The sequence below is a fragment of the Schistocerca serialis genome, chromosome 2, assembly GCF_023864345.2.
Source record: "Schistocerca serialis cubense isolate TAMUIC-IGC-003099 chromosome 2, iqSchSeri2.2, whole genome shotgun sequence".
In the NCBI taxonomy this organism is placed as follows: Eukaryota; Metazoa; Arthropoda; class Insecta; order Orthoptera; family Acrididae; genus Schistocerca; species Schistocerca serialis.
In genome coordinates, this window is record NC_064639.1 from 1,128,957,907 (window position 1) to 1,128,983,875 (window position 25,969).

The following is a 25,969-nucleotide window of genomic DNA, read 5'->3' on the forward strand; positions in this document are numbered from 1 at the left end:
CTGTAGTACTTGTTGGAAGCATATCAGTCAATTTTTAGTAAACGTCCGGGTATACTTTGAATACCATATAAAGACGTATGCACATAAACCCTTTTGTCGTACTTCCTATTCTATCCCATGGACAAAGAAAGAAGTAGTCAGAAAGGAAATCAATAAAATGTTAGAATGGGGTATTATTGAGCCCTCAGATTCTGAATATTGTAACCCTCTTGTGGCGGTAATTAAACCCAATGGTGACATCAGATTGGTGTTGGATGCCAGAGAGATCAATAAGATCATTATACCTGTACAAACGCGACCTGAGAACCTAGAAGAGTTAGTACAAAAGTTTTATGGTGCCCGCTTCTTAACTTCTTTAGATATGCGTAGTTCATATTGGCAAACTAGAATATCGAAAGAATCTAGAAAATATACTGCATTCGTTTTTCTGGGCCGAAGTTACCAGTTTACTGTCATGCCATTTGGGTTGAAAATAAGCGGTGGTGTTTTCATATCGGCATTAGATACCGTACTGGGCAGAGACCTTTTGAATGAAGTTACTTTATATGTGGATGATTTGCTAATTGCTTCTGAAACTTGGGAGGAACATTTAGACTTATTAAGAAGAGTTTTTGCGAAATTTTTGGAATACGGAGTTACTGTAAATTTGAGCAAATCCAAGTTTGCTCATAACCAATTGAAATTTCTTGGACATATAATCACTCCTGAAGGGATAAAACCAAATCCTAAAAAGATGGATGCGATTAACAGATGTGCGTATCCAAAGAATAGAACTGAATTAAAGTCATTTATCGGCTTAGTTTCATTTTTCCGACGATTTTTACCCAATCAGTTAGGAAGCCAAGACTGTTTGTTACGGCTGTTAAGAAAAAATGTCATGTGGGAGTGGAATTCCGAATGCACGCAAGCTTTTGATAACATCCGCAATGCTTTGACTAATGCTCCACTGTTACATCATCCGAGACTTGATCAAGATTTTTATATTGCTGCGGATGCTTCTGAAACAGGATTGGGTGCCACTCTTTTCCAGATGGACAATCGAGAAGATATCAGTACCATCAAGATAATTGGGTTTGCCAGCAGAACACTCTCTAGCTGTGAACGTGCATATTGTACTACTGAATTGGAAGTACTGGCCGTGGTCTGGTCACTTAGAAAGTTTCGCTATTTTGTATATGGAAAGAAGATCATTGTATTCTGTGACCACAAAGCTTTATCTTTTATTTTAACAGGAAGGATGTTCCATTCACGTTTAACCCGGTGGGCCTTGCTACTGCAAGAATATGATATTACGCTCAAATACATCAGAGGGAAAGACAACATCATAGCCGATGCTCTTTCAAGACTACCGAAAAGAAAGAATGACGACAAGTGTGAAGAACGGACTATTGACTTTAAAGTCATGAATTTATCAAGGCAATATTGTGAGAGGCAGATTTCACAGCTATCTCGAAGTCTTCCACAACTGCAAGAAGATGATAAGTTGTGGAAAGCCATTAGGCATGCTGTTGAAAGCAAAACGCTAAGTCACTCTCAAGAACAGTATCAATTAAAATCCGGAATACTGTATCGGAGGAAGGATGAAGAAGATGTTTGGAAAGTTTGTGTTCCAAATAAATATTTAGAATCACTAGTATGGTACACTCACTTGAATTGGGGTCATTTTGGTTCCGCTAAATGTACAGCCAAAATAGCACAATACTGCTATCATCCAAATTTGGGACGTATAGCTACAAATATTATTAAGAAGTGCAAAATATGTCAGAAGGCTAAACCCATAAACTATTGTCTGAAGATAGAATTACATCCTATCATCCCACAACAACCTTTAATGTTGGTGTCATGTGATGTCTGTGGGCCATGTCCCATGACACGTGGATGGTTCAAATATGTATTGGCTTTCTATTATCTCTTTTCAAAATATGTGAAATTATATCCTTTGAAAAATCTCCACGTTCGACCCATGTTACGTGAATTTATCAACAACTATATAACTGAGCTTGGCAAACCTATAATGATCTTGACAGACAACGGTGCTTATTATACAAGCAAAGTATGGAGAGACACTATGAAAGAACAAGGAATCCAGCACATTTACATCTCAAGATTTTACCCTTGTGGAAATCCGGTTAAAAGAATCTTCCGAGAGTTGAACCGATTTTTACGGACGTACATACCCAAACAACATTATAAATGGATCGATTGGATTTATGAATTTGAGAAAGTGTATAATGACTTACTTATCGACAGGTTATTCACCTAACCAAATAGTATTTGGTGAAAGTATTGTGCCAGAATGGATGAAGAAATTACCTGCGATAGAACAAAAGATTACCAAGAAAGAAGATATGGTGAAGAAGGTCTACGAAAACCTGAAGCATCAAGCACAATTGAGAAAAACCCGTTTTGATAAAAATGTGAAGAAAGTAGTCACATATGATGTAGGTGAAGAAATTTTATTGAGAAATCACCCAAAAGCATCAACCAGGAAAAGACTGAATAAAAAATGGCAATATTTATATACAGGTCCATATAAAATAATGAAAATACCTCATGAAGGGAGCTACCTCCTGGCAGATTGTGATACTGATGTAATTAAAGGCTTGTTCTCTCACATAGACCTGAAGAAGTATTATCAATAATGAGCAAAATATAGATTCAAGAAACACTGAATCATACCAAGACTACACTCAGTGGACTAAATAAAAGCACCAATGGATAAATACGTACTTATACTAACTTACAAAGAAAATTAAAGAATGTGCCGACGATTTCCATGAAATACCTTCCTGGTATCAGCAACAATGACGATGCTGAAATATGATTTATCCTCTCACCGAACAGCGAGGATGGATGATTTAAAAGTGGAATTAAGAGGAAAAGAAAAGGACCAAATCCTCTCTGGTTAAACAAGTGGCCTGATAAGGGTTTTGGCCTAGGATGCCAATCGTCGAACCCGGCTGTGATCCCTGCCTTGCACAGACGGTTGAAGAACTGAAGGCTTCATCCAAGAAAAAACAATGTGGTGTGAATATGAAGTGATTAGTGCGAAGTGTTTCTAAGACAACCTATAAACAAATGTGGAATTTAGTTAAGGGCATTTAGTCTAGGCCCATTAACTCAACTTAAATATTGTAGAATGTATGTACTGACTTGTTGAGTGAATCTGAGAGTGAGTGTATTCGCCGAAACAAATACCCTCTCCTGTCACAGTACACAAAAAAAAAATAAGCCTGTTCTGTCTGGAACCCTCTTCAAGACATCACAGTCTGGGGGGCCGTGTAACATTACGAGTCAAGACAGCTGTAACGGAAATTGAATAGCGTAAAGTTATCGTTAAAAACGGACGCCGCGCGATTTGTTACGATTTGGTCGGTCATAATAGTAGTAACATGCTTTTGAATACAATTAAAATATAACGGCGATACCTATTTAGCGTTATTGGAAATAATATGTAATAAATTAATGAGTAAGGTAGCCGATCCTATAAGAAGAGGTAAAATTGGGCATATTAAGGTGTTTTGCTTTATATCGACTAAGCCGATGATACGGCGTCTTTTTTTTTTCCGTTTACTCTTAGGAAAAAAAAAAAAAGAAAAGAAAAGAAAATAAGTAACGAAGTGCTAATTGTGCGTTGTGAAAAATATAGGGCCGAATTTTAAATAGCTACAGTGTATAATCAGACTAACAAATGGACATTCAGTTACGCGAAATAGCGGACAGTGAAGTGTGGTCATTAAACTGAGTACAACTACAGGGCAGTCAATTCCGGGATAAGTCTATTCGCATCTCACGAGGGACGCGGTATTGAGACCATTTTTTATTTTAAATTATATCGCGGAGAGCGGGCTTCAATCTATAAAAAGGAGAAAAGCTGTATCATTATCATTGACTGTTGGTGTCAAGCAACCAAAACTGTTCATCAAAGGGTTTCGGTGAATGAGTGGTAAATGCGAAATGAAACTGTGAACGAAGTTATGTTAAATAAAGCAGAAGAGACAAGACAGTTTGGTCGTATCTGTTATTATTCCATAAACTGTAACATTTCTTCTCGTTGTACGAAGCCTTTATAGACGATCATTATGACAATTTGCTTTGAAGGGATCTCGTTACGAGTTAAGTTTTGGGGACCTGGTCAACAGGGGATAGTTCATAGATCTTAACTACTGCAGCTATTCTGGAATCAGGTGCTACCGTGACCGTTGTGTGTTGTCAATGGCTTAAGGTCATCATATCTCATGCTCTAAGATCGACGCGCCTTTCCTCTTGGTATAACGGTGTCTCACGGTAACCACGACAACGCCGACGGCGAAGGAAGATACGGTAGAACGTGAGGCAATACTGACCCTATGACTTATCTTAGAAGCTAGATTAAGGAAAGGCAAACCTACGTTTATAGCATTTGTGGACTTAGAGAAAGCTTTCGACAATGTTGACTGGAATACTCTCTTTCAAATTCTAAAGATGGCAAGGATAAAATACAGGGAGCGAAAGGCTATTTACAATTTGTACAGAAACCAGATGGCAGTTATAAGAGTCGAGGGACATGAAAGGGAAGCAGTGGTTGGGAAGGGAGTGAGACAGGGTTGTAGCCTGTCCCTGATGTTATTCAATCTGTATATTGAGCAAGCAGTAAAGGAAACAAAAGAAAAATTTGGAGTAGGTATTAAAATCCATGGAGAAGAAATAAAAACTTTGAGGTTCGCCGATGACATTGTAATTCTGTCAGAGACAGCAAAGGACTTGGAAGAGCAGTTGAACGGAATGTACAGTGTCTTGAAAGGAGGCTATAAGATGAACATCAACAAAAGCAAAACAAGGATAATGGAATGTAGTCAAATCAAGTCGGGTGATGCTGAGGGAATTAGATTAGGAAATGAGACGCTTAAAGTAGTAAAGGAGTTCTGCTATTTGGGGAGCAAAATAACTGATGATGGTCGAAGTAGAGAGGATATAAAATGTAGACTGGCAATGGCAAGGAAAGCGTTTCTGAAGAAGAGAAATTTGTTAACATCGAGTATAGATTTTAGTGTCAGGAAGTCGTTTCCGAAAGTATTTGTATGGAGTGTAGCCATGTATGGAAGTGAAACATGGACGATAAATAGTTTGGACAAGAAGAGAATAGAAGCTTTTGAAATGTGGTGCTACAGAAGAATGCTGGAGATTAGATGGGTAGATCACGTAACTAATGAGGAGGTATTGAATAGAATTGGGGAGAAGAGGAGTTTGTGGCACAACATGACAAGAAGAAGGGACCGGTTGGTAGGACATTTTCTGAGGCATCAAGGGATCACAAATTTAGCATTGGAGGGCAGCATGGAGGGCAAAAATCTTAGAGGGATACCAAGAGATGAATAGACTAAGCAGATTCAGAAGGATGTAGGTTGCAGTAAGTACTGGGAGATGAAGAAGCTTGCACAGGATAGGGTAGCATGGAGAGCTGCATCAAACCAGTCTCAGGGCTGAAAAGACAACAACAACAACAACAACAACAACAATGACTACCAACCAGCTGTCCACCAGAATGAATGAACACTGTAAAACTGTTGTCAAGAACAAACTTGGCCACTTGATTGCACAACATGCAGCTGAGCATAACATGCACAATTTCAATGACTGGTTCACAATCTGAGCCATTTGGATCCGTCCCTCCACCACCAGCTTCTCTGAACTATGCAGATGGGAGTTATCCTTACAGCACACTCTACACTCTTGTAATTGTCCTGGAGTCAGTCTTGGGTAACCCACTGTCCCCGCATCCTCCACCAAACAGTTTCCACTTCCTCTGCCCTGTCATTCCCAATTCACATTGTATTCAGCATGTGCTGCTTGCAATCAGCCACTACAATTGGGCCAGCCCATGTACCTCCCACCCTCCCTCCTGCACTCCCAGCTGGCAAACTGGCTACTCCCTCAGCTGTTAACCACCCATCTCCAGTCCTTCTCCATGCCTCCCCCACCCTCTGCCTGCCCCACCCAATAATAACCCCACCATAACCAGTCCTCCGGTTGTAAAATGGCTTTGTACTGTTAGTCTAGCTGACACCATGTAAGGGCACAGGTGTGTGTATGCGTGTATGTGTGTGTGTCTGCTAGCTCAACAAAGGATAACTCCAAAATCTAGCTAGTTTCCTTTGTTTTGTGTATGCCTATTGACAGCTTAACACTCCTGCTTTTTGGTCAGTGGTTTCTTTTAATCATAAGTTATGGAGATAAAATATGGTTCACTGGTGACAGGTTATAACACACAATTGCATGATATGACATCAAATCTAAAGCTCAGTAAACTTAGATTTTCAGTAGGGCATAGTGATTGATACTGCATAATTTTCTGCAATGGGGCTTGCTGTCATCTTCAGGTGAGTACTAAGGAGTTGTCCTCAATAGGCATCTGAAGACAGCAGCAGGTTTTGTTGGTGAGAACTCAAATAGTGTCAATGATTATACCCAGCTAAATACACAAAGAAACCGAAACTACATATTCACTGAGCAAAACCTCACATAGCAAAAACTTAAACAATCTGAAAACCAGAAAAACTTGTAAAGTTTGGAACATCATTGCCATGATGCTGGCAATATACAGTATTTTTTTCATAGTTATTCTATTAGTTAGCCTACTGTAAATTTTTTGAGGCATTTTTCAATTATTATTATTGTCTGAAAATATTTAAATAAATCTCTGATATCTGTTGATAGTAACAACTTTGGGTGCTCTCATGATTACTAAAATCTTTTCCACAAAGCAAACAATGACTGTTGCTATACACCCACAGCATATTTCTGCCTTAGCTATATTGACTTTTGTGTCTTGTGAATATAAATTATTACACAAACTTAAAAACTGAACATAAATTAGTGCTGCAACTTTTGGTAATTGCCTGAAGGTATATTTAAGGACTGTCTCCAATAGGTGAAACAACATTACAAGGAAACTGAGAACAGTCTGAAAAAAGTTGTGGGATTGTTGAATAGGTTTCCTTGTAAAATAAATACCTTTTATTTCCATCTTTCCATAAAAAATTCATTATGTCATTAGTTTTAATTAGTTTCAGACACCACTGAGAGAAAATCAGCTGTGTTTTTACATTAAAATCAAACAGATTCATTCTTCTCTAGAGATTGTCTTAAGCATTGTGCATAGTTTCCAATTTCCTAATGATTTTCAATGTTACAGCATTTTGTGTTTTTTAGCACCTTCAGAAATTGTAATTTAAATCTCCCATGGAGTGACTTGTATATATGTAGTGTCTTAACCTGCCACAGTGTTGCACAGTAGTAATGCAACCTTAAAGTTGGAACATGGCTTTTCTCTACCTAATTTCTTGACTTGTTAAGAGTTTGCAGTGATTGTTATTTCCATTCAGAATATATGTATGTACTTATTACTTCTTACCACATCCTGTCATTCACTTTCATTTGAATTTCTGAATTGCAGTAAACAGAAGATCAGATATGTTGTTAAAATGTATGTGTGTCTATGAGCCGTGATCCAGTTGCCTCTATTTTGGCAACTAGAATTTATAAGCTCCTCTTCTGTCATATATTTTGTTAATAGTTCTTGTTATTGTGTTTGACAGCAACAATAAAAATTTTATGCCTTTTAGAAATTCATAAATTGCAAGTGTTACTTATACTTAAATCTAAATTGTTTGTATACTCCAGTTCGTTCATTAAACAGTGGTCAAAACAATTAAGAAGTATCTACAGATTTTCACATAATCATACACAGGCAGATATGATTTAAGGACATTGCACTACACTGTAATTATTGCCCGTGTGACCTAAGGTATGTGAGGGTAGTTTTTAGCACCACTGGAATAGTTCAGAAACATCTGAAATAAATACTGATACTAATATGACATATTGTTGTCATAAAAACATGGTTTCAATGAAATTATTACGTAGTTCTTGTGGGGCATTATGCTACTACTAAAGAAGCTGTCTTCTGCTCAGGTACAGTCTGGAGTGAATGATCTGGCTTATATGTAAAGTACACTATGTGATCAAAAGTATCCGGACACCCCCAAAAACATACGTTTTTCATATTGGGTGCATTGTGCTGCCACCTACTGCCAGGTACTCCATATCAGTGACCTCAGTAGTCTTTAGACATTGTGAGAGAGCAGAATGGGGCATTCTGCAGAACTCACAGACTTCAAATGTGGTCAGGGGATTGCGTGTCACTTGTGGCATACATCTGTAAGTGAGACTTCCATGCTCCTAAACATCCCTACGTCCACTGTTTCTGATGTGATAGTGAAGTGGAAATGTGAAGGGACACATACAGCACAAAAGCGTACAGACCGACCTCGTCTGTTGACTGACAGAGACTGCCCACAGTTGAAGAGAGTCATAATGTGTAATAGGCAGACATCTACCCATACCATCACACAGGAATTCCAAACTGCATCAGTATCCACTGCAAGTACTATGACAGTTAGGTAGGAGGTGAGAAAACTTGGATTTCATGGTCGAGTGGCTGCTCATAAGCCACACATCATGCCAGTAAATGCCAAATAACACCTCACTTGGTGAAAGGAGTGTAAACATTGGATGATTAAACAATGGAGAAACGTTGTGTAGAGTGACGAATCACAGTTCACAATGTGGCGACGTGATGTCAGGGTGTGAGTATGGCAAATGCCCGGTGAATGTCATCTGCCACCATGTGTAGTGCCAACAGTAAAATTCGGAGGCGGTGGTACCATGGTGTGGTCATGTTTTTCATGGAAGGGGCTTGCACCCCTTGTTGTTTTGCATGGGACTATCACAGTTGATATTTTAAGCACCTTCTTGCTTCCCACTGTTGAAGAGCAATTTGGGGATGGTGATTGCATCTTTCAACACGATAAAGCTCCTGTTCATAATGTACTGCCTGTGACAGAGTAGTTACACGACAGTAACATCCCTGTAATGGACTGGCCTGCACAGAGTCCTGACCTGAATCCTACAGAACACCTTTGGGATGTTTTGGAACGCCGACTTCATGCCAGACCTCACCGACCGACATCGATACCTCTCATCAGTGCAGCACTCTGTGAAGAATGGACTGCCATTCCCCAAGAAACCTCCCAGCACCTGATTGAACGTATGTCTGCAAGAGTGGAAGCTGTCATTAAGGCTAAGGGTGGCCCTACACTATATTGAATTCCAGCATTACTGTTGGAGGACGCCATGAACTTATAAGTCATTTTCAGTCGGGTGTCCGGATACTTTTGATCACATACTGTATCTCTTCTTTGTGCAGTTCAGACATGAGAACATTCAGTCCTGAGGACTATGATTGCAGTGTTCTGAATTTTTAGCTTACAATGAGTGAATGCTAAGGGGATGAACGTTGATGTGCCAAAAAGGTACAAGCAGCACCAGCATACAACAGAAAAAGAATCTGGAGCTTTTTGTCCCTATACCTTTGAGCTCTGAAAGGACAATTTTAGGCAATATGTCCAGTAATGCTGAATCTTGCCCACACCATCAGTTGGTTCTACATCTACATCTACATTTATACTCCGCAAGCCACCCAACGGTGTGTGGCGGAGGGCACTTTACGTGCCACTGTCATTACCTCCCTTTCCTGTTCCAGTCGCGTATGGTTCGCGGGAAGAACGACTGTCTGAAAGCCTCCGTGCGCGCTCTAATCTCTCTAATTTTACATTCGTGATCTCCTCGGGAGGTATAAGTAGGGGGAAGCAATATATTCGATACCTCATCCAGAAACGCACCCTCTCGAAACCTGGCGAGCAAGCTACACCGCGATGCAGAGCGCCTCTCTTGCAGAGTCTGCCACTTGAGTTTGTTAAACATCTCCGTAACGCTATCACGGTTACCAAATAACCCTGTGACGAAACGCGCCGCTCTTCTTTGGATCTTCTCTATCTCCTCCGTCAACCCGATCTGGTACGGATCCCACATTGATGAGCAATACTCAAGTATAGGTCGAACGAGTGTTTTGTAAGCCACCTCCTTTGTTGATGGACTACATTTTCTAAGGACTCTCCCAATGAATCTCAACCTGGTACGCGCCTTACCAACAATTAATTTTATATGATCGTTCCACTTCAAATCGTTCCGCACGCATACTCCCAAATATTTTACAGAAGTAACTGCTACCAGTGTTTGTTCTGCTATCAAATAGTCATACAATAAAGGATCCTTCTTTCTATGTATTCGCAATACATTACATTTGTCTATGTTAAGGGTCAGTTGCCACTCCCTGCACCAAGTGCCTATCCGCTGCAGATCTTCCTGCATTTCGCTACAATTTTCTAATGCTGCAGCTTCTCTGTATACTACAGCATCATCCGCGAAAAGCCGCATGGGACTTCCGACACTATCTACTAGGTCATTTATATACACTCCTGGAAATGGAAAAAAGAACACATTGACACCGGTGTGTCAGACCCACCATACTTGCTCTGGACACTGCGAGAGGGCTGTACAAGCAATGATCACACGCACGGCACAGCGGACACACCAGGAACCGCGGTGTTGGCCGTCGAATTGCGCTAGCTGCGCAGCATTTGTGCACCGCCGCCGTTAGTGTCAGCCAGTTTGCCGTGGCATACGGAGCTCCATCGCAGTCTTTAACACTGGTAGCATGCCGCGACAGCGTGGACGTGAACCGTATGTGCAGTTGACCGACTTTGAGCGAGGGCGTATAGTGGGCATGCGGGAGGCCGGGTGGACCTACCGCCGAATTGCTCAACACGTGGGGCGTGAGGTCTCCACAGTACATCGATGTTGTCGCCAGTGGTCGGCGGAAGGTGCACGTGCCCGTCGACCTGGTACCGGACCGCAGCGACGCACGGATGCACGCCAAGACCGTAGGATCCTACGCAGTGCCGTAGGGGACCGCACCGCCACTTCCCAGCAAATTAGGGACACTGTTGCTCCTGGGGTATCGGCGAGGACCATTCGCAACCATCTCCATGAAGCTGGGCTACAGTCCCGCACACCGTTAGGCCGTCTTCCGCTCACGCCCCAACATCGTGCAGCTCGCCTCCAGTGGTGTCGCGACAGGCGTGAATGGAGGGACGAATGGAGACGTGTCGTCTTCAGCGATGAGAGTCGCTTCTGCCTTGGTGCCAATGATGGTCGTATGCGTGTTTGGCGCCGTGCAGGTGAGCGCCACAATCAGGACTGCATATGACCGAGGCACACAGGGCCAACACCCGGCATCATGGTGTGGGGAGCGATCTCCTACACTGGCCGTACACCACTGGTGATCGTCGAGGGGACACTGAATAGTGCACGGTACATCCAAACCGTCATCGAACCCATCGTTCTACCATTCCTAGACCGGCAAGGGAACTTGCTGTTCCAACAGGACAATGCACGTCCGCATGTATCCCATGCCACCCAACGTGCTCTAGAAGGTGTAAGTCAACTACCCTGGCCAGCAAGATCTCCGGATCTGTCCCCCATTGAGCATGTTTGGGACTGGATGAAGCGTCGTCTCACGCGGTCTGCACGTCCAGCACGAACGCTGGTCCAACTGAGGCGCCAGGTGGAAATGGCATGGCAAGCCGTTCCACAGGACTACATCCAGCATCTCTACGATCGTCTCCATGGGAGAATAGCAGCCTGCATTGCTGCGAAACGTGGATATACACTGTACTAGTGCCGACATTGTGCATGCTCTGTTGCCTGTGTCTATGTGCCTGTGGTTCTGTCAGTGTGATCATGTGATGTATCTGACCCCAGGAATGTGTCAATACAGTTTCCCCTTCCTGGGACAATGAATTCACGATGTTCTTATTTCAATTTCCAGGAGTGTATATTGTGAAAAGCAATGGTCCCATAACACTCCCCTGTGGCATGTCAGAGGTTACTTTAACATCTGTAGACGTCTCTCCATTGATAACAACATGCTGTGTTCTGTTTGCTAAAAACTCTTCAATCCAGCCACACAGCTGGTCTGATATTCCGTAGGCTCTTACTTTGTTTATCAGGCGACAGTGTACATAGTAGATTCTGGGTTTCCAAAAACGACATGATACTCGAGCAAAAAATATGTTCTAAAATTCAACAACAGATCGACATCAGAGATATAGGTCTATAGTTTTGCGCATCTGCTCGACGACCCTTCCTGAAGACTGGGACTACCTGTGCTCTTTTCCGATCATTTGGAACCTCTAGTTCTTGCGGTACATGGCTGTTAGAAGGGGGGCAAGTTCTTTCGCGTACTCTGTGTAGAATCGAATTGGTATCCTGTCAGGTCCAGTGGACTTTCCTCTGTTGAGTGATTCCAGTTGCTTTTCTATTCCCTGGACACTTATTTCGATGTCAGCCATTTTTTCGTTTGTGCGAGGATTTAGAGAAGGAATTGCAGTGCGGTCTTCCTCTGTGAAACAGCTTTGGAAAAAGGTGTTTAGTATTTCAGCTTTACGCATGTCATCCTCTGTTTCAATGCCATCATCATCCCGGAGTGTCTGGATATGCTGTTTCGAGCCACTTACTGATTTAACGTAAGACCAGAAATTCCTAGGATTTTCTGTCAAGTCGGTACATAGAATTTTACTTTCGAATTCACTGAACACTTCACGCATAGCCCTCCTTACGCTAACTTTGACATCGTTTAGCTTCTGTTTGTCTGAGAGGTTTTGGCTGCGTTTAAACTTAGAGTGAAGCTCTCTTTGCTTTCGCAGTAGTTTCCTAACTTTGTTGTTGTACCACGGTGGGTTTTTCCCGTCCATCACAGTTTTACTCAGCACGTACCTGTCTAAAATGAATTTCACGATTGCCTTGAACTTTTTCCATAAACACTCAACATTGTCAGTGTCGGAACAGAAATTTTCGTTTTGATCTGTTAGGTAGTCTGAAATCTGCCTTCTATTACGCTTGCTAAACAGATAAACCTTCCTCCCTTTTTTTACATTCCTACTAACTTCCATATTCAGGGATGCTGCAACGGCCTTATGATCACTGATTCCCTGTTCTGCACATACAGAGTCGAAAAGTTCGGGTCTGTTTGTTATCAGTAGGTCCAAGATGTTATCTCCACGAGTCGGTTCTCTGTTTAAGAGCTCGAGGTAATTTTCGGATAGTGCACTCAGTATAGTGTCACTCGATGCTCTGTCCCTACCACCCGTCCTAAACATCTGAGCGTCCCAGTCTATATCTGGTAAATTGAAATCTCCACCTAAGACTATAACATGCTGAGAAAATTTATGTGAAATGTATTCCAAATTTTCTCTCAGTTGTTCTGCCACTAATGCTGCTGAGTCGGGAGGTCGGTAAAAGGAGCCAAGCTCGGTTGTTGAGTGTAACCTCCACCCATAATAATTCACAGGAACTATCCACTTATATTTCACTACAGGATAAACTACTACTAACAGCGACGTACACTCCACCACCGGTTGCATGCAATCTATCCTTTCTAAACACCGTTTGTACCTTTGTAAAAATTTCGGCAGAATTTATCTCTGGCTTCAACCAGCTTTCTGTACCTATAACGATCTCGGCTTCGGTGCTTTCTATCAGCGCTTGAAGTTCCGGTACTTTACCAATGCAGCTTCGACAGTTTACAATTACAATACCGATTGCTGCTTGGTCCCCACATGTTCTGACTTTGCCCTGCACCCGTTGAGGCTGTTGCCCTTTCTGTACTTGCCCAAGGCCATCTAACCTAAAAAACTGCCCAGCCCACGCCACACAACCCCTGCTACCCGTGTAGCCGCTTGTTGGGTGTAGTGGACTCCTGACCTATCCAGTGAAACCCCACCACCCTATGGCGCAAGTCGAGGAATCTGCAGCCCACACGGTCGCAGAACCGTCTCAGCCTCTGATTCAGACCCTCCACTCGGCTCTGTACCAAAGGTCCGCAGTCAGTCCTGTCGACGATGCTGCAGATGGTGAGCTCTGCTTTCATCCCGCTAGCAAGACTAGCAGTCTTCACCAAATCAGATAGCCGCCGGAAGCCAGAGAGGATTTCCTCGGATCCATAGCGACACACATCATTGGTGCCGACATGAGCGACCACCTGCAGATGGGTGCACCCTGTACCCTTCATGGCATCCGGAAGGACCCTTTCCACATCTGGAATGACTCCCCCCGGTATGCACACGGAGTGCACATTGGTTTTCTTCCCCTCTCTTGCTGCCATATCCCTAAGGGGCCCCATTACGCGCCTGACGTTGGAGCTCCCAACTACCAGTAAGCCCACCCTCTGCGACCGCCTGGATCTTGCAGACTGAGGGGCAACCTCTGGAACAGGACAAGCAGCCATGTCAGGCCGAAGATCAGTATCAGCCTGAGACAGAGCCTGAAACCGGTTCGTCAGACAAACTGGAGAGGCCTTCCGTTCAGCCCTCCGGAATGTCTTTCGCCCCCTGCCACACCTTGAGACGACCTCCCACTCTACCACAGGTGAGGGATCAGCCTCAATGCGGGCAGTATCCCGGGCAACCACAGTCGTAATCCGATCGGGGGATGCGTGGGACGAGCTGGCCGTCCCCAACAAACCCCCATCCGGAACCCCACAGTGATGCCCATTGGCAACAGCCTCAAGCTGTGTGACCGAAGCCAACACTGCCTGAAGCTGGGAGCGAAGGGATGCCAACTCAGCCTGCATCCGAACACAGCAGTCGCAGGCCCTATCCATGCTAAAAACTGTTGTGCAAAGAACGTCTGAACTAATCTACAGAGAGCGCAAACAAATCGATACAAAATTTAAACGGTTATTAAACTACAAGATTGCCTAGTAAATGCAGTAATGCTGCTACTTGCGCACTGCTGACACACTGCTCGGCGGCGGAAGGAAACTACGCGATTTTACACTATTCAGGTACTAAAACGCGATGCTACAACTCTCAAATACTATAATACGCCCGAAATTTATGAATTAAACAATGCAAGTACCAAAAACACGCAAAGAAATTAAGAATTAAACTATGTAACAAGTGAGTGAGCTAGGAGTATAAGACTTGCTGCTGCAGCTGCTTATCCAATGATGGCAGGGACGTAGTATTAGGATATTAGGATATTTCCCCCACAGATAATCATCCATGTTCCATGCTGTTTCCAGCCGTAAACGTGTTCACGTCAGGGCATCAGAAATATGTAAAACAAGGGAAAGGCAGCCACTCACCTACAGCTTATTGATCCATAACACATAACAGAAAACAGCTTTCACACTAGTGTTTGAGCATTAGCTTTTTTTCTGCAATAGTACACATATTAACACACACAACCACACAGACACCCAAAGGCTCTACAGAAGTGTGTCTTTGGGTGTCTGTGTGTGTGAATGTGTGTTCTGTTGTCAGTAAAGACTCTAATGTGTGAAAGATGGTGTGTATGCTGTTTTCTATTATGTGTTACTGTGCTCCATGCATTGATTCACTGTAAATGAGTAGGTGTTTTCCCCTTGTTTTACGTATTGTTGCATCCAGGAATTTTTGTTATTGTTAGTCATCAGAAAGTGAAACCTGGCTCCATTCATGTTCCTCCATCCCTAATGTCCAGTGTCTACATACATTGTGATACCACATTATTAATGCAATATACACCATGCAAAAAGTCCACGCTTTCAGAGTTAAATGCAGGCAGTTTGCATTTTCATTCTTTGACTTGTTGCGGTTTACAATACTCACAGCCAATAGTTGCATTGTATCACCTTTTCCATTGTACTGTAATTGATGGGGAATAATTGTCTCTAGCTGTACGTCCTTACAGATGCTCCTACCCTAATCTTTTTCAAACATATCTCACTGTTCACAGTTGTGAAAACTACATTTTCGACTACTCTGTCTGTATTTACCACAAAAAATTCATCAAATTCCATCTTATCAATGGCATTTCAAGCAGAAAATTCCACTAAATCATGTTTTTGAGACATCACACTGCTTCTTTAAGGGGAACAAAAAATGAACATTAACACTAAATCTTGGGGTTCAGTTAATGAGTGATTCCCATTTAAATATCATGTATCCAAGTGATTAGGTTGTTTTTTTCTGCTTCCTGTAATAGTAAAGAGACATTGCACTCTTACGTATCTCTTATACAGCGTTAGTACCAGGAAATAATTGAATACTTTCAATGATCCCGTAATTGTTTTTATTTTGGAAATGTTGGAAGGGTGTGCCTTCAAACACAGGTACAGCCATCCTGATTTAGGTTTTTTGTGGGTTTCTTAGACCACTTAAAGCAAATACTGGAACAGTTCATTTGAAAAGACACAGCTGATTTGACCTTAGTGTCATCAGAACATTAAATCCTAATACTTCTCACATCCTAATCATTTTAACCATTGTATGTTTTTCATTTGTAAATTTTGTGGTTTCTAATGTGTACCCATTCATTTTTTACAGAATACAATCTTGGAAAATTTGTGGAGCCAATGGTATGGCATTACCTTCCAGCTGAAGCTTTTCAGCTTTCAACAGGTAGGATTTTAACTATATATGTACTTTTGGTATAAACTTATTGAACTAATTTTAAATGCTTGGGTCTTACATCAGAGTGATAAATCTAACAGTGGAACCTCCAGGTCGGAATATCAACAGTTATCGAAAGGATGGTTGCTACTTGCAGTAAAGACGACATGTTGATTGGCAGACAGGCATAACAAAAGAAGCTTTCGCTCAAAGCCTGCATCAGAAAAGAGAAACTCACATGCATTCACACAAGCAAGCACACGAGGCCAGACTGAAACTGAAACATGTTGAATGAGAGCAAGAATCCATAATGGAGCAGGGAAGAGGGAGGGATGGCAGGGTATGATTTGGGGAAGAGGAAACAGTGCTTCCTGGTGGAGATTTGTAATCTTAACCTCCCACACATCACTATTAAATTCTCATTCTTTGCACTAATTTTGAAAGCTTCGAGAAGTGTAAGATATACAAAAGAATAACTTTTTACTGATCTTCATTTTCTCATTTTTGTTATCAATGGCTCAAAGTCTTGTCTATGGGTACATTCGTGCAGCTGAAATTTCAGTTTTGTAGGTTCTTGATGACTAAATAACTGATGAAGATTTGCCTATATTATTCTTGAATTTTATTCGTTGTCACATCTGTCAATATCACACCATTTTTACATTTTCCACATTAAAAAAAAAGAAAAAATAATAACATTTTTGGTGACAAACTTAGAAAACGTCTACTCCGATCAGAAGCATGCCCATCACTACTTACATTCTGCGGTACTCACATTATTCCAAAGAGCTTACAAACTTTCTTTACCAAAGAAGAATCTTCGCTAAAATATATAATTATTTTGTAAATCAATGGATAAATAAATTTAATAATTAGTGTTAGATTGTGCAATCAATAATATGAATTTTAAGTATACCACAAATTTTGTAATTTCAATTATTTTTAAAAGAATAGTAATTTTAACTGTTAGTACGTATCAATTGTAACACATTAATTCCTTTTTTATACATTTTAGCCTGAAATATAATACATTGTATACAAATCATATGAAATCTTTTAATGAAACAGCTGAGATAATTTTAACCTACACAAGAATCGATAGTATACATGGTATTGGTTATCTCTATAAAAAAAAAGGTAATCTAAAAACAAAGATGATGTGACTTACCAAATGAAAGTGCTGGCAGGTCGACAGACACACAAACATACACACAAAATTCAAGCTTTCGCAACAAACTGTTGCCTCATCAGGAAAGAAGGAAGGAGAGGGAAAGACGAAAGGATGTGGGTTTTAAGGGAGAGGGTAAGGAGTCATTCCAATCCCGGGAGCGGAAAGACTTACCTTAGGGGGAAAAAAGGACGGGTATACACTCGCACACACACACATATCCATCCACACATATACAGCTTTTTTGGTTATGGTTTGGAAGTGGGTTACGTATTATTGAGTATATATAGGCGGGATAAAATTGTATTACGGTAAAAAGGGGAAGGTGAATACAAAGTGAGGCTACTGGTAAAAACAGAAAGAGAAAATAAAGAGAAAATAAGACGACAGGAAAGATTTCGAAATGCAACAGCGACAATAACAAACGTAATTGTTGGGTTCAAATTAATGATATGGTTATAATAGAGGGAAACATTCCACGTAGGAAAAATATATCTAAAAACAAAGATGATGTGACTTACCAAATGAAAGTGCTGGCAGGTCGACAGACACACAAACAAACACAAACATACACGCAAAATTCAAGCTTTCACAACAAACTGTTGCCTCATCAGGAAAGAAGGAAGGAGAGGGAAAGATGAAAGGATGTGGGTTTTAAGGGAGAGGGTAAGGAGTCATTCCAATCCCGGGAGCGGAAAGACTTACTGCTGTATATGTGTGGATGGATATGTGTGTGTGTGCGAGTGTATACCCGTCCTTTTTTCCCCCTAAGGTAATGAATGCTATAAAGAAAAGTACGTAGCTTTTGGAATACTTAACTTTAATCCATCCTTGTTGTATACATCGTTGCTATGTAAGGCTAATGGTGCCTTGCTAGGTCGTAGCCATGGACTTAGCTGAAGGCTATTCTAACTATCTGCTCGGCAAAGGAGTGAGGCTTCGTCAGTGTAGTCGCTACCAAAGTCGTCCGTACAACTGGGGCGAGTGCTAGTCCGTCTCTCGAGACCTGCCGTGTGGTGGCGCTCGGTCTGCGATCACTAACAGTGGCGACACGCGGGTCCGACATGTACTAATGGACCGCGGCCGATTTAAAGCTACCACCTAGCAAGTGTGGTGTCTGGCGGTGACACCACATTCCTCCCCCGCAAATCGGCGAACGGTCGTGTTATAAGGCTTCCGCCCGCCGTGGGGAGGACCCCATGTTGACGTATGCGATGAGGTGGGGAGCTTAACAACAGGCGAGGCTGTGCCACCCGCACCCGGCCATTCGGTCCGAGGGGAGCTAGGAAACGCCTGAAAACCTAGTCCAGGGTGCACGTCAACATGCGGTGTATGCGCCCGTAAAGAGACAGGAGGGGCCGAAGGGTCGACCTCCATTGCGTCGGGGTACCAGACGCGCGAAGACGCCATGTGGTCCGGAGCGGGCAAGAGTTCCGTGGCGGAGGACAGCTGGTCACGGGAAGCGATGTGCGGCGCGTGACCCAGGGAGGCGCTTGGCGGCTGCAGCGAAGCGTCCACTGCGGGCGGCGTTGGCGGGAGACCAAGCGGCGGCGGCGGCGTCGCGTCGCCATGGGGCAAAATGGAAGGCAGCGTAGGTAACACCTGGGGATGAGGCGAGCCAGTAGATGGGTCCCCAGGGCGCTGACCGGATGGCACCGTCGCTGAAAGCAGACGGGGAGCGGCAGAACCCGTGCGACGACAGAGGCGCAGCTGATTGAGATGCCGACGCACCTCGCCAGAGGTCCCCAAAACCAAATACATCGCGCGGCCGAGGCAGCGAAGAATGCGCCCTGCGAGCCAACGCCGTGAACCGCGATAGTTGCGATAGTATACAACGTCGCCTGGAGCAAAAGCAGAAGTCTGCCGCTGCACAGGAACCTGATGCGGCGGATGCAGCAAAGACATCAAGGTTCGATGAGGACGACTGTGCAACAACTCAGCCGGCGAGCGACGATCTCGGGGCTGAGAGCGATACGAAGACAAAAAGAGCAACAACGCGTCCTCCCGAGAATGCGACTTTTTCAACTTCCACATCTGTGACTTGAAAGTCCGGACCAGTTGTTCAGCGGCACCGTTTGACTGAGGCGAAAACGGCGCGGATGTCAGATGTTGAATACCATTGGCCTTGCAGAAAGACTGAAATTCTGCGGACATGAATTGTGGGCCATTGTCGGAAACAATAGTCTGTGGAATACCTTCTATGCAAAAGATAGCAGATAACGCTGGGATGGTGGCAGATGATGTCGTGGAAGACATCCGGACAACAAAAGGAAAATTACTGAAAGCATCGACCACAACCAACCATCGATCATTCCAGAATGGACCAGCAAAATCGATGTGCAAGCGTTGCCAAGGGGAAGTGACTTTCGGCCATGCAAAGAATTTCTGCAGCGGTGCGGATTGTTGTTCGGCACACGCTACAGGATCTTTGCAATTCAGAAAAGCTGGTAGTGGAGGGAGGGATCCAGATGACTTGGGTTGCAAAGCAATCATTGAAATCAAGCATGGTATGTTCGGCTGTTAAGTGGTGCAACTGGTGGTCCACTTTGCTCTTGGTCACAGTTTGGCCTTGGCCATTCAACCTCACGGATAGCTGGTTGGTAATCATACCAATATAAAAAGGTGATCAGCGATAGCAGCAGACGTGGAATATGACGTGGCTGCTTTCACTGGTGGCTCATTTTCTGATAGGGTGGGATAAGTCAGTGGCAGGACTGGAATAGGAAGTGCCGGATGGGTGAATTGGGCAGGACTTGCACCTGCATCTTCCACAGGAATATGATCCCATTTGCAAGTGGTTGGGATTGGGAGTGGCATAGGGATGAACTAGGATGTTGTGGAGGCTGAGTGGATGATGGAACATCACTTTAGGAGGGGTCAGAAGGATATTGGGTATCAGATGTGATGGAAGCTTCCTTTCCCAATATGCTGAAGGTCTCGCAAAGGCCTTCAGTCCATAAACAGACTTCCCATGCCATATCTCCACACACCCCGAATCCTTCAATCACCCCCAAGAACCAGCTATGAAGGAGTACCCCTCTCGTGACCCGGTACCACCTTGAAGTGGAACAACTGAACCACATCCTTTGTCAGGGCTTTCATTATCTATCACCTTGCTCTGTTTTGATGTATATCAGACCTGAGATCCTTCCAATCCCTCCTAAAGTGGTGTTCCATCACCCACCTAACCTCCAAAACATCCTGGTCCATCCATATGCCACTCTCAAACCCAACCACTTGCCACAGGAATCATATCCCTGTGGAAGACCCAGGTTCAAGACCAGCCCATTCCACCCACGCAGCCCTTCCTTTTCCATTCTTGGCACAGGCTTATCCTACCATGTCACAGGCCAGGCCACCTGTAAAAGCAGCCATGTCATGTACCAGCTCTGCTGCAATCATTGCTCAGATTTTTGTATTGGTATGACTACCAACCTGCTATCCACCAGGATGAATAGCCACTGCCAAACTGTCACCAAGAGCAAAGTGGACCACCCTGTCACACAAGATGCAGCTGTACATAACATGTCTGCTTAAGTGACTGCTTCACAACCTGGGACATCTGGACCCTACCCTAAACCAACAGCTTTTCTGAACTGAGCAAATGGCAATTATCCTAACAACACATACTCCGCTCCTGAAATCATCCTGGCCTCAACCTGTGGTAACCTATTTTCCCCACACTCTCCACCCAACACTTTCTGCCTCCTCTGTCCTATCACCTCCACCCACCTCATGTCTCCTCATCTACATTGTGCACTCCTCTTTGTTGATGCTCCCATTGATATTTTCCCTTCTCTGATCCTCTCCCTTCTGCTCCCTTTTTCCCTTCCCTCCCTTCCCCACAGCCTCCTGACCCTGCAGTGGGTAGCCTTGTCTGAAACCTTTAGTCCTCGCATTCTCTGTCAGTAAGCATTGTTTCCTCTTCCCCCACCCATACCCTGCTATCTCTCCCTCTTCTCCAGTCCATTATGGATTGTTACTCTCGTTTGATATGTTTTAGCTTTATTCTGGCCTGGGAGCCAGAGATAACTGTCATTTATGTGTGAGGCATGCTTGCTTGTGTGAATGAATGTACGTTTTTCTTTTCATGCAGGCTTTGAGTGAAGGCTTAATGAGTAACAATATTTTTATTGTGTCTGTGTGCAACTCAACATTTCATCTTTACTGTGAATAGCAATCTATCCTTTCCGTAAGAGTGATAAATCTGTTAGTTTCAGATTTTTTCTGCATTTACATATTCACATGAGTGATTGAATGATAGATTTGATATTTCAGTTTTGAGTACATTTGTATCAATTAAGCAAAGTTTATTGTAAAGGTATGGTACTGTGGTGAAAATACCAAGAAGTGGTATGTCATGTCCTTTCATCCAAAGAATGGATTTGTTAAATGTGGTGCATAGAGAACAATTTTTCTATTGACTCATTGTATTGTCATATGAATAATGCTACGTTACCAGCTTTTTACCTCCCTGTTTGCCTTAAAATATATTTGAGTCTTTTTGGCATGTTTTAATATTCCATCAGCAGTCTGGATAAAATATTGAAGAATGAAGTGATGAAGAGACTACAAGTCTTCTGTTATTGCTAAAAATTCAGCTTCCTTTAAGAAGGTGGTGTTAATGTATCTCTGTGGACTCCATATCAATGTCACCTGTCCATCAGCAGCTATAAACATCTCCATTTTTATTGTGCTGCTTGTCAGGATTATAAAAGGTGCTCTGTTTAAAATAACTATAAAATTGATAACTTAAAAAAAATATGACTCTCATGTTGCATGCATCTCCTTTTATGGCTGATCATGAAAGTAATTTATTGTTTTTTTCTCAACTAGTGTGAGAACGAGCAGCCATGACTTCATGCATTGCAGTACCAAAATTAACTTCTTAACAAGCAGCTCATGGATTTTGCATTGTTTTATGTTAAGAAACCATGCCCGCAGGTCTTAGCTACTGATATTCTCCACAGCATCCTCTCACTTTGAAAGCTGGGAGAGGGAAAGGAAGGAGGGGGTAGCCAAGAAATTGTATTGGTGGACCTCTCCAGAATTTTGAAAGCGGGATGGAGCTATTGCATAACTAAAATAGTGAGGCACGTCATGGGGTGATGCATAGATTCCCATTTGGTAAGAGCATTGTAGATAAAAGACAGAGGTCAGGGCATGAGTCTGGATCCTGCACACAGTTTTAGACTGCCGTAAGTTCCTTAAGAACCCTCTTATACAGTGAAAATACATGCAATTTTTGTAGCATTTTTTCATGAGCCAATGCTGGCAGTGTAATGTGATTTCACTGTGTCTGCCTTTGTTAATCCTTTTTCCTCTGAGAACCACCAGAGCAGTACATTTAAAAACTGGTATTGTCATGAGGGGCCGGCTGGTGTGGCCGAGTGGTTCTAGGCGCTTCAGTCTGGAACCGCGCGACCACTGCGGTCGCAGGTTCAAATCTTGCCTTGGGCATGGATGTGTGTGGTGTCCTTAGGTTAGTTAGGTTTAAGTAGTTCTAAGTTCTAGGGGACTGATGACCTCAGCTGTTAAGTCCCATAGTGCTAAGAGCAATTTGAACCATTTTTTTGTCATGAGGGGGAGGGGGTGGAGGGTGGGAGGGAGAGGACCACCTTACACAGCACTTTTAAAATACCATTTTATTTCATATATTCTTATGTCCAGGAACAAATACTTGTTGATATATGGGCCATTCTGTCCTGTGATAGACATCTTCTGTTGACACTATGGGAAGTGCTTGATGCGGTTGCCATTTATTTTTATTCATCCTTCCTCCATGTTGAAGAATCACAGACTTGTGAGAGCAAACTTTCCTGCTCTAATTTTGTTACATGCAAGACACACATGCTTCTGTAATGTGTGTGCATTGTCAATGGATGTGGAATACACCAATGCTGTAAAATGTTGCCTTAGCCAGAAATCTAAGGGATTAAAATGTAGTGAAGAGGGAGGCCACACAACTGGACCTTGCCGAGCAATCCATTGCTCACTAACTGTCATAAATGTCTGTGTTAGGTATTGTCATATGAGTGGTAGAAAATTTGTTGATACCCATTGTACATAAACTAAATTCTTTGTATTTCTACAAGGATTGTATTCTCCAGTAGTGCAGGTAATTTGTCATGCAGATATTGATAATACACAGAACCTGTTACTTATCCAGTACATTGTGTGGACCTGCGAGACTGTTACCTATTATTCTGACCCCACATTAATAGTAAAGTAAATCCAAAGCCTTGCTTCCATGATCACTCAAGTATTTGCATCTGCCTAGGTGTGGTTATTGTGGTAATTTGGCCTCTCACTCAATGCAAACCATGGCTCATACATAATAGAAATGCAAGCTGTGACCTTTGGATCTTCAGTACTGTATTGTAGAATCCAGTGGCAGGACTGTAACCTGACATAGTGGTCTTTTGGCGTGAAAGATTGCATGGCTGTAAGTGATGTGGATAAAGTTACTACTCATGCAGAACTAACCATGTAAGAATGTGGCTTATGCCTCCAGCAGCTCCAGTAAATCTTCGCAGATCCGTATTTCCTGAGCAGCCATCTTGGTGTTGCTCACAACATGAGGCCAGTTGTGTTGGGTAACTTCTCAGTAGCTTCTCTTGTCAGCATTTCCACCTATTTGAGGATAAACTTTGTATTGTTTCCTGCCATGTTACTTTTCTCCTGGGCCCAAGTTCAATCTAATTGGACTGAGCATGGTACAGGAAAAACATTATTAAGATATCCCTTGTCACCATAGCCAGTTAATTGATACCAGAGCTTTATATTTCCCATTAATCCCACCTTATTCATGTCAGGTTTTTCTGAAGATCATTTTTCTTCACCCAGAAAGTATATCCACCTTCCTCCACTACATTGTCAGAGCTTTATATACCACAACATAGTGATATGTCACATTGTCCATTACTATCAGTGAATTTAAAGGAAATTTTTGGAACAGAAAATCAGGAAAACAATTTGTGAAAACTGTGTCACTTTTTTGTAGTAATAATTACCTTGCTTTCTGTAACTGAGTGGCAATAAATAGTTTGGAATGAAGCCACAAGCCAAGTCATCATGAAGGATGATAAGTGTGCTAGCCTTTGCTATTACTGCTGTTGTCACTTCAGCTGTGCAGTTTGTTCAGTTTTCAGTCAGTCTGTGACATGCATTAACATGCAATGTCTTCAAAGGAAATGAACTTCACAGCACACAAAAACTGGTATCTCTTTGGCACTATGTCACTTCTGAGATGAAAAATGATTGTGCCAAAAACCAATCTCATGAAGACTGTTTCAAAGATAAGCTAAAAATAAATTTTTAATGGACTTTTCCTTGCTTTGATAATAACCATACACATGCGCATATTGTTTCTACAGCAATATGTGCCTCCTTTCCAATTCTCAGCATCATAGATCTACGACTGATAAGTGCAGTGACTGTTTTGTCCTCGACTTTTGAATCGTCTAAGATCGAACTACGACTATTGTACACCAGTTGAAAGTACTTATGCTAACAGAACAGCATTTTACAGTGTGTGATGCCCTTCCCTGATCTGCCAACCTAATGAAAAAGGAAGTGTTTTTAAGCAAAGTAAATTACTGTGCTAAATTTATACTATTGACTTAACAAACTTCACTGAAACAGTGTATCATATATGTGGCCAGATTATTGTGAACATACTTTTTAAACACCAAAACACAAGTTCCTGTGAGCAACCAGTCTGGTGACTTCTTTACCAGGTCATCTTCTTATTGTGGCAGTTGACACTTTGCACTATTTTCTGCAACAGTTCTCATGCACAGGCACACAGTAATTCATAGCAAGAAATATCCTACAATTCAATGACTATCAGAGCTGATCAGTAGAGTTATTCAGATTGTAAAAGAGGCTCTGACAATCACCCTGGAAAATGTGCTAACATACACATGGTATCACATTTACCAATTAGGCAAGTCTTGGGTTTAGACAAAACTGAGTCATGGGTTTTCATCTGGATGAGGACCTGCAGAACACCATAGACGGGTTCCCTATCATCACTTGAACCATGGCCCAAACCACTCATACCAACAGCCCTCTTTCACAGGTCATCATACCTGTCTTAGACAGGCTGACCAAGAAAAGCACTGAAAACACTGAACTATGGGCATGTTACACATAACAGCACATGCTTTTGCCATGGCACACTAATGTTGGCATGATATTTTGAGAAAGATACCCCTTGGATGCTCACCATCCTGGAAACAACCCATTGTCACCTGATGTATACAGAGGGCATCCATGGTATTGATAGCAATCAGTAGCCAGAGATGCCTATGTTATAAGTGGTGCTGTCTTGCCAGGAGGCAGTGCAGAGCAGAGCTTGCCTCATTTGCCAGTCACATGGTATTCTACGGGTCACCTGAGCAGAGTTCCTCATCCACTGCAG

At 42.6% G+C, this 25,969-nt stretch overlaps 1 protein-coding gene across 1 annotated transcript in view; it reads left to right on the top strand.

Annotated features, from left to right (window-relative positions):
• LOC126458583 (hexosaminidase D-like) overlaps nt 1-25,969 on the top strand; it is a 236,531-nt gene that overhangs the window by 117,484 nt on the left and 93,078 nt on the right. The window contains exon 6 of the mRNA XM_050095719.1: nt 16,311-16,385. Coding sequence (XP_049951676.1) covers nt 16,311-16,385 — 75 coding nt within the window. The remainder of the gene's footprint in view (nt 1-16,310; nt 16,386-25,969) is intronic.